At 38.6% G+C, this 9,035-nt stretch overlaps 1 protein-coding gene across 6 annotated transcripts in view; it reads left to right on the forward strand.

Moving 5' to 3' along the window:
- Positions 1 to 6,961, forward strand: part of LOC307140202 (transcription factor COE3) — a 120,221-nt gene extending 113,260 nt beyond the window's left edge. For 2 of the 6 annotated variants that reach the window (XM_079839511.1, XM_079839510.1), the window contains exons 14-16: positions 2,127 to 2,309; positions 4,606 to 4,821; positions 5,687 to 6,960. In XM_079839511.1, coding sequence (XP_079695637.1) covers positions 2,127 to 2,309; positions 4,606 to 4,821; positions 5,687 to 5,718 — 431 coding nt within the window. In that variant the 3' untranslated portion in view covers positions 5,719 to 6,960. Of the gene's footprint in view, positions 1 to 2,126; positions 2,310 to 4,605; positions 4,822 to 5,686 lie in introns of all 6 variants that reach the window. The other 4 variants (XM_079839515.1, XM_079839514.1, XM_079839513.1 and 1 more) reach the window with 3 other exon arrangements.
- Positions 6,962 to 9,035: the final 2,074 nt, after the last annotated feature.

Raw genomic sequence — 9,035 nt, forward strand, 5'->3', positions numbered from 1 at the left:
AAACACGTTATTTGCAAATGCAAAAGCAGTTTATGAGCACAGCACGCATGCATTTGGAGATTATGAGTAATTAGAAATGACTGGTTTACAATTCTAAGAGTTGGCAAACATTTAGCATTCATAAAGCAATGTTTCTTGAGAATCAAATCAGCTTATTAGAATGATTTCTTAAGGATCATGTGACACTGAAGACTGGAGTAATGATGCTGAAAATTCAGCTTTGATATCACATGAATAAATTACATTTTAAAATATATTCAAATAGAAAACTGGCCTATTTTAAAGCTGACTGCTAAAGCATGGTCACCATCAAGGTCATGAGTTTAATTCCACATAAATGGATAACATGGTTGGTTGCTTAAAATGCCACTAAAATCTATAAGAAGTTGCTTAAAACATCTGAATTATGTAATTTCTGCGTCAGAATTGCAATTTCCTTTGGACTTGCATATGTGCATCTCATGCCCTGTGTGTGAGCATTTCCATGCACAAGTGTTTTCAATATCGAGCCATGTTTCTCTTCACCCACCAGCTCTGACACTCACAGACAGGAAGTGGGAATGGATGTGAGATGAACAGATCACTCTCCTTATATCAGAGAGAGAGAGAGAGAGAGACACACACACACACACACACACACACACAGGAAGACAGAGGAACTCTCTCTCCCTTGACACTCTCTGCTTTCCCTCCTGCTAGCACTCATCCCGTTCTCCTCTCGTCTGTTTTCCTCATTCACGCAGGAAAGGAACACCTACAGGAATCCATGAGGTCATGGGAAAGGGCCGTTAGCCATTATAAAAATATTGCATTTCATACTTCATGCTTGTATGCAGTGAAACTTCAGCAGGATTTAATTCGGTTAGCCTGCTGCTTTGCTCATTCATCCATCAAACTAATTATTGTTTCAAGTTCTAATTAAGTTTCAAACTGATTTACAGAATACACCACCACTTTCATGCAGCTTATCAACCCACATAGGTAACAGTTTATTTAGGGAAGTTCTTAGATTAACCAACATCAGCTCTCTGCTAACGAATGATATTTGCAGTTTATGATGCAGTTATGTGACTCTGACTCTGACTCTGAAGTGTATTCTTTTTCCTTAATCTGCATTATTACTTGCTTTTCTTTCTAAATTGAATTGAAATTAATTTAAAAGATAGGGTCAGTAAAAAAATATTGAAATGATTAAAAGTGACAGTAAAGACTTTTGCAATGTTACAAACATATTATATTTTAAATTGATTATTCACGGTTTCCACAAAAATATTAAGCAGCACAAACATTTTCAAAATTCAACATTAAATCAGCATATTAGAATGATTTCTGAAGGATCATGTGACTGAAGACTGGAGTAATGACCTTTGCCATGACAGGAATAAATTACATTTTAAAATATATTCAAAACGAAAACAGTTATTTTCAATTCTAATAACAATTTTACATCTTCCATTTATGCATTTGGCAATCCCCACAATCCCCCTGGAGCAACGTGCCTTGCTCAAGGACACACTGGTGGTGACCGCTGGGATCGAACCAGCAACCTTCTGCCTACCAGTTCCATGGTTTAACCCACTGGACCACCATCTCATACCTTACCATACACAAGAATATGACCTTTAGAATATAAATTCTAAAGGGGGGGGGGGGGGGTCATATATCATATATCGTTTTTTATTTCGTTTTTACTCCTCTGCTTCCTCATCCTGGGTGGTTTCTAGGGTTTTTACTCGCTGTCAAAAAGAGCTCTCTCTCAAGTCTCTGTGATATCTATGGCTATGGTCCTGTCTATCTTACCATCCGCCAGGCGAAAAGAGTCCAAAACACCCAAACACTGCTGCTTATGGGAACATAGTCAAACTTTTGTTTGACTTTACTGAGTCTTAACAGCAGTCGGATATCTTGTTGGTAAATGTTCTCACACTTACCAAGGGATTCCACCCACTAGAAACACAAACCCAGCATGTCACAGACACACATTAGTCCAACTGCAACATCTACAAATCACATCAAGCGTCTTAATAAGCAAACTCATAATATATCCCAGGGCTGACATGGTTTATATTTGAACTTTGAGCTACAAGAGCGTCCTTCTTAACCTGTCGCGGTGTCTTACATTCCAGGTTACTCTCGTAACTCAAACAGCGTGTCTCCTCGCGGGTACGTGCCGAGCTCCACACCTCAGCAGTCCAACTACAACACCATCACCTCCAGCATGAACGGATACGGAGCCGGAATGACCAACCTGGGCGTCCCGGGATCCCCAAGTTTCCTCAACGGATCCGCCGCCAACTCTCCTTACGCAAGTGAGTGTCCTGTTGGTCAACTAACAGATCCTGAAACGTGCGCTGAAAAGACTAGTGTACTGGGCTTCTTAACTAGTTTAACCAGCAAGACTTTCAGTTTCAGTCAGCCTCAAGCCTCACCAGCTAGGCTACACTCTTAAAAATAAAGGTTCCAAACCATTTTGGCATCTTTGAGTAGACAGTTCTTTTCTTAAGGCCCGTTCATACCTAGAACGATAACTGTAATGATAACTATAATGATCAACATTCTGTTTATTAGCATGCAATGCAGTTATGCCATTTGCTGCTTTAAATTCTCGAGTGCTTTAAAGTCAGGTGGATTCCAATTGGCTGTTTTTACTTTATCATTCATCAACTTAAAAAAAAATTCATTCTGAAAATTATTCCAATAATGTTGTTCCTCTGTGTCATTATTGTTATAGCTGTGGTGTGAACGTCCCTATTATATATAAGACAAGTCCTTGATGTGCTTGAATTTAGCTTTTAGAAATGTAAGGCCTGCAATACCTGGTAAATCGTCTTGTTTTGTTAAAAAGTGCTTGACATCGAAAAGGAATATGTACGAGGTTTGCACACCTGAGAACAAATGTGAATTTTGGAAATAGCATTACATTTAATTTAATGATATGCACTATATATTCCATACGCAGTTTTCAAACCTCCCTTATTTGAAAGAGGAACATTTGACTGAAAAGCAACCAACCACAGATCACTTTACGGGTATTTAAGGCCAGGTTAAAAACAAAGGACTGCACTTGTTATGGAATGGCTGAAAAGGGATAGTTTGCCCCAAAATGAAAATTCTGTCATTAATGACTCTTTTTGATGAGCTTTCTGTCCCTCCATAGACAGCTATGCAACTAATCTTCATTTGTGTTCGATAGAATTGATAGAATTTTCATTTTTGAGTGAACTATCCCTTTAACTCCTGTTTAATTTAAATGATGTTTGAAGGTATTAGCAATAAGAGAAAATACATTTCGGCAGTTTAAATTCTTGCCATGAAGAAGTTTAGATTTAGTTTTGACAGCAGTTTTTAGTCTGAAGAAAATGACCTTTTTCTACTATAAATAGCCTTTTGTGCAATGAAAGGATTCAATGGATGTTAATCAATGCCAATAAAGAAGCTTTATTTTTTTAAGAGTGTAGACTGATTCACCAGCTACAAACCAGACAGGATATGTTAGATATAGTTGTTTCAGCAAGGTTGTTGTTAACTCATCGGTGTATGTTTAGGGTTCTCATTAGTTGGATTTAAGCAGCTAAAAGTAAGTAAGTCTAAAAAGGGGATATCACAAACAGGCATATTTGGTCACAACTCAGCCAGCATCTTAATGCTAATCTGAAATGCTAAGGTTGTTTGTTTGTTTGTCTGCGTGTTCTGTGAGGGAAAGGTTATTTGTCTGTCTGCTGTTCCATGCACTGTGAAAGTCTCCATCCGAACTAACTCCACGAACACTCATATTTTTTCATCTCCTTTCATGTCTAACACATTAACGACTCCTCCATGCCTCTCACTCACTCCGTCACATGCTCGCTTTCTCGCTGCGGTCAGGATAGTGAGCTCTCTGTCTGCACTTTCATGTAAATACGTCTGCTGCTACTGTATTTTTTTTTGGGGGGGGGGGGGATTACAATGCTGGAGGCCTGACAATTACAAATGAGGTTTATATACTAAAGACTGTTCATATATTCGAAATATAGCAGCTGTATTTTGTGTGATTGGCATTTGTTTGGCAGGCCGAGCTTTGCGCAAAGCGGTTTCGTGGCTTTCCATTCATTATAAAAATGGGAAACAAGTTGGCAAGGGTTTTCAATTGGAATTTCATTGAAGAAAATTCATTGTGGGTTTTACTCCAGTTTGGTGAGAATGCTCAAGCTTTCTGCTCAAGATTCAGCGCCAAGACCGTTGGCTTTTATTACCTGTCTTTCTCTCAAAGCATGCAGATGACCGCATATTAGATGCCCCGATAATACCGTCTTCTGTAATGCTTTTACGTATACGTGTGTCAATAAAAGAAAGCAGATCTCATGTTGATGCTTCTGCAAAAGTGTGGTTTGGCAGTCAAATGTGGACTACACTGTCATGAATACTCTTCAATAGTTCTAAGTTATGGATCAACTTTGCAATGCAGGTAGCACACGGTTTCATTCCCATAATGCCTCACTCTGCCATAGCCCCTCCCCTTCAATTAACCCTCTAACAATCGGCATGACCCACCTCATAACTCTCATCTTTGTGTGTGCGGGTGTGTGCGTGTGTGTGTGTGTCTCTGTGTGTGTGTGTCTGTTTCAGTCACCCCCTCCAGTCCTCTATTGGAGCACCATGCCTCCTCTTCCTCCTCCTCTTCATGCATCCCTACTTCCATCTCTCTGTCTGCGGGCCCTTTCTCATTCTCTCCTGTCCATATGATCTCTGCAGTCAAACAGAAGAGCGCCTTCGCGCCTGTCGTCCGGCCACAGACCTCCCCGCCCCCCACCTGCACCAGCACCAATGGGAGCAGCCTACAGGGTGAGCACCCCACCCCTCTCCTGACTCTGAGCCAATCAGGAAACAAGACCCTCCTCTAGAATATGTCACACAAAAAAAAGGCACTAAAATTTTGAGGACAAAGTTGATCCATAACTTGCTACTTTTTGTTTTACTAAGATTGGTTGCATTTACAGCAAAATAAATAAGTAAAAATACTTTTGTTTTTCATGCAGGTGGTGATGTCTGGGCAAATAGTATAAAATTGTATAAAAATTACATGGAGTCAATAACTTATTCATTCAAGATCATTTCTCATTTTATAAGCCCACAATCTTTCTTATATTCTCAAGATGTTACTGCAGATCAGTTTGTTCTATGGACTCTTCACTTTAAACTGTATACATATTAGCTTAGCTAAAAATATTCACTCTGGAATGAGCTGCAATATTGACCTGTAACAACCATAATTTTATGGTTAAAAGAGATCACGACTTTATAACTAATGATTCTCTGTCCCATTGCAAATATCTAAACATTCTTGTAAATCAAGATACTTTTACTTGGGAAGTCTTATTAAGTCTTGCTTTCTTAAAATTGACCTTAATATTAAGTTATAATAAGAAAACATCTGTCAATGGGGTCAGAAAAATCAACTTAATTCAAAGGGAAAACAAGATTATTTGTCTGACTCCATAGACAGATATTTGTTCTCGTTTAAAACATACTCAATTTTTCTGAAAACAAGACTTAATATCCTACGTCTTGCTTTGGATGTTTGTACAAGACAAAAATGCTGAGTAAGAGAACCATTTTTGCAGTGTATATCCGAGTCAAATAGATCATATCTGTTATTTGAACCGTCTCTATTATTGTCTACTAACCTCTTGTCGTTTTTCTCTTCCAGCTATGGCGGGTCTGATTGTCCCTCCCATGTGAAGAGGAACCTGATCTTCCTCTAAGGCTTCATTGAGCCCACAACAAACTCACTGGCTCACCAAATCTGTCTGACAGTCCCTTATCGAACATCACCAGTCCTACGAGGAGCTGCCCGAAAAGAACATCTACACCTGGATCGCTAAAAAAAATATATATATGAAAATGTCCCATGTCCTGAAATGTCAATAGATGTGTTTGTTTTGCCCTCTACGACTTCATCCTTGGAGACTCTGAGAACGCCGTACCGGGTGGCATTTCGAGCAGGAAGCAGAAAAGCTGGATAATATCGCAATGTGAACTAGAAGCCGAGGTTTCGATACGTCCACAGCCGTAAGGGCTTCTTTGCATGGCTGATGTTGTCTATAGACTGGTTCCTCTCTGTCCGTTTCATATTGTACGTCTGTCCTGTTTTTCACTGTGAGAAGAGAGACGCCACTCATCCAGACAGGACTGCCACAGCTCAAAAACGCCACTCGAAAATGATTCATTCCCATTTACGAAATGCGATGTCTTTGGTTTTTAACATCAAGCTGATTTGATTTCTTTCCGCTTTTGTTTTAAACCATCAGACGAAATGATCCCAGACTGAAGACCGTGATATTTAGCAATCATCAGGATGATGGATGTCAGCCATTTTTCCTCATACTGTTTCTGTAGTTCCAGTGTAGTTCCAGGTGTGTGGATAGGTAGACTTAAGCCAGGAATGCTTTCTGCAGTTTTAATCACATTTAGGTACCAGACTTATTGTTGAACTTCTTATTGTGCTTTTTTGTATGTATTTATAAAGTTCGTTTCGGGATTTCTTTGGTGAGTTAGGCCTGAATAATAGTATCAAATATCTATGTCAACACGTTTGATGTCTTAATACCTTTTAGATATTGTAAAAAGAGTGAAAAATAAAAGGGATTACACTTTTTTTTTGTAAAAACAAAAACGACGACAAAAAAAAAGAAAAGGTCTTGACATGACCAGGACACCTGTTTTTTGAAAGCAGGGTGCAAAGCTCCACCACTTTTGTAAAAAAACAAACAAACAAACAAAAAAAAACATTGACAAAACATTTTTTCAATCGTATATTTAATGTTTTCTTTTTGCAAAAAAGCATTTGTGTTCCTGTTCCTCCTCTTGTCTTGTGTGTTCTTGTGAAACGTGTATGATCATAGTTATTTCCTAATGCACTATTTTTGTTGGGGCACTTACAAGAGCTATGTATCTTAGCAAGCAGAAGAAAACAATAATGATAATAAAAAAAAGAACAAAAAAAAAAAAGAGAAAAACTTATACAAATATGCACCAGTATGTTTTCAGATGATTTTTTGGGATTGATTACTCTTTGCTTTGGTCATTATAACTGAAATCGTTCATCATGTGATTTTGTTGATGTTTCTAAAATGTTTCCATGATACTTCTCTGTCCTTGTTGGGGTTTATTTTACATTAGATATTCGTTGTTTCGCCGCATAGCGTCGACTGGTGAAATGTCACAATTTCTATGCTGTCATATCTAATGTGCCACATGATTATTGTATCACATGAATGAAGTCCAAACCTGTTGAAACGGAGCACATTTTGACGTGGAACCATTCAGCTGCCCAGACAGCGACATAGTGTCGGCCCAGATCCGGGCCACATCTGGTACATGTGGATTCAACGTGTACCAGATGTGGGCCTGATCTGGTGGTGATATTTATACTGTTGTTGCACACACATGCACAAGTTATGCAATCTGTATTTAAATACAACTCACATTTCAGTGGATTAGCTGTGAAATTAAATTATGGAAGGAGATATAATGATGCCTTAAAATAGGATGTGCTCCAACAGTGTGTATCTCAAATCACAAATCAAGAAAAAAAGTCTGATATGATGCATTAAAAATGACATTTTTTCAGTAGATAATGGCAAACGTCTCAGTAGGGAAAATGTGGAAAACATGACATAGGTGATCATCACATTGCAGGTTTCTTTATCTTCTTTGGTTGGACTGTGAACACTTGGAAACGACGTAACATTTTAATATTCCAGTCATGGTTTTTCCCTTTTTTCTTGACAGTATGTGAAGGTGTGTGTTTGCAAAGATGACATGTGAAAGTGGTTTCTGAAGACCTCTTTTAATTTCACAGGTGACCTAATTACTTCATATTCGTCCTTTTGGGGTTTAGACATAAATGGGGTAAAGAAAATACAATTTGACAGTGCCCTATTATACTACAACAGCTGAATTCAATCTCAAAGTTCACTTGAAAACATCTCAGAGATCCAGCTTGGCTGGAAACACACACGTCCATCCATTTCACCCATGCATTGAGTTTCCTAATAGCTTGTGAAAGGTTTTTTGTCATAGATGTAGAGAGCTGGCTTCTGCTTTCTTTTTCGAAACCTGTTTTCTTTGGAAATGTTGAACTCAAAGTGAAATGGAGAAAGGTACTGCATCTTTGTGAAATATGAAATATTATATCAAAATATATCAAAGCACAATGTTTAATTAATGTCTTTAGAATTCAGATAGGGAGATGTATTCTACTTTTCCTTTTTTTCTCTCTGACCATGCTGTAAATAAATGCATGTTTTTTCCTTCGTTTTTATTTCAGATTTTTTGTTTTTCCCTGTGATCCCGTGCTTTTTGTACAGAAACTGAAAAATAAAGATTACATTTGGCTTGAAAACATTTCGTCAAGCGTCTTTATGAAGTGAAGAGCACAGCCTCTTTTTCACTTTCACAATGTTTTAAAGCATCAACAGTCTGTCGAGTTATAAAAGTCACTTTTTATGCTGTGCTTCTCAGCATGGGGTGGACCATCTCAGGCCAGAAATCTCCAGCTCTGCTCCAAACTTCACAGCGAGGCTCATCCTTCCAAGGTTTCGACCTTTTGGTCTGCTCCGCCTGCCAGCAATGCTCAGTTGATGGGATATATTTTTGAAACCTTATCCAAAGACCACATTCGATTTTTTTTCAAGAGTTTTGGCCCTCAAACCCAACACGCTGAACCTGCGTAAAGACACAGTGACCCATGCAGATCAGAATCAATCATTCCTGAAATCACTCCAGCGCAGTCATTTTCCTGAGCTCTCTGCTTGGATAAGACAGAATGAGGGAGATATTCAGAACGTGATTTGTGCTCGTGTCAAGGAAATATCTGAGACGTGAAGCTGGTGGCCTTTTGATTACCTCTAGAGTTTGACAGTCTCACAAATTGCACGGTCGACACTGGCTAGTTTACAACATGTCTGTCTACACTTGAAGTCACTCTTACGAGCTATCCACTTTATCTCAGAACAGAAGTTTAATGGAAATGTTAGGAGAGAGAACACAGACAA

The sequence above is a fragment of the Gobio gobio genome (assembly GCF_949357685.1).
Source record: "Gobio gobio genome assembly, chromosome: 16".
Classification (NCBI taxonomy): domain Eukaryota; kingdom Metazoa; phylum Chordata; class Actinopteri; order Cypriniformes; family Gobionidae; genus Gobio; species Gobio gobio.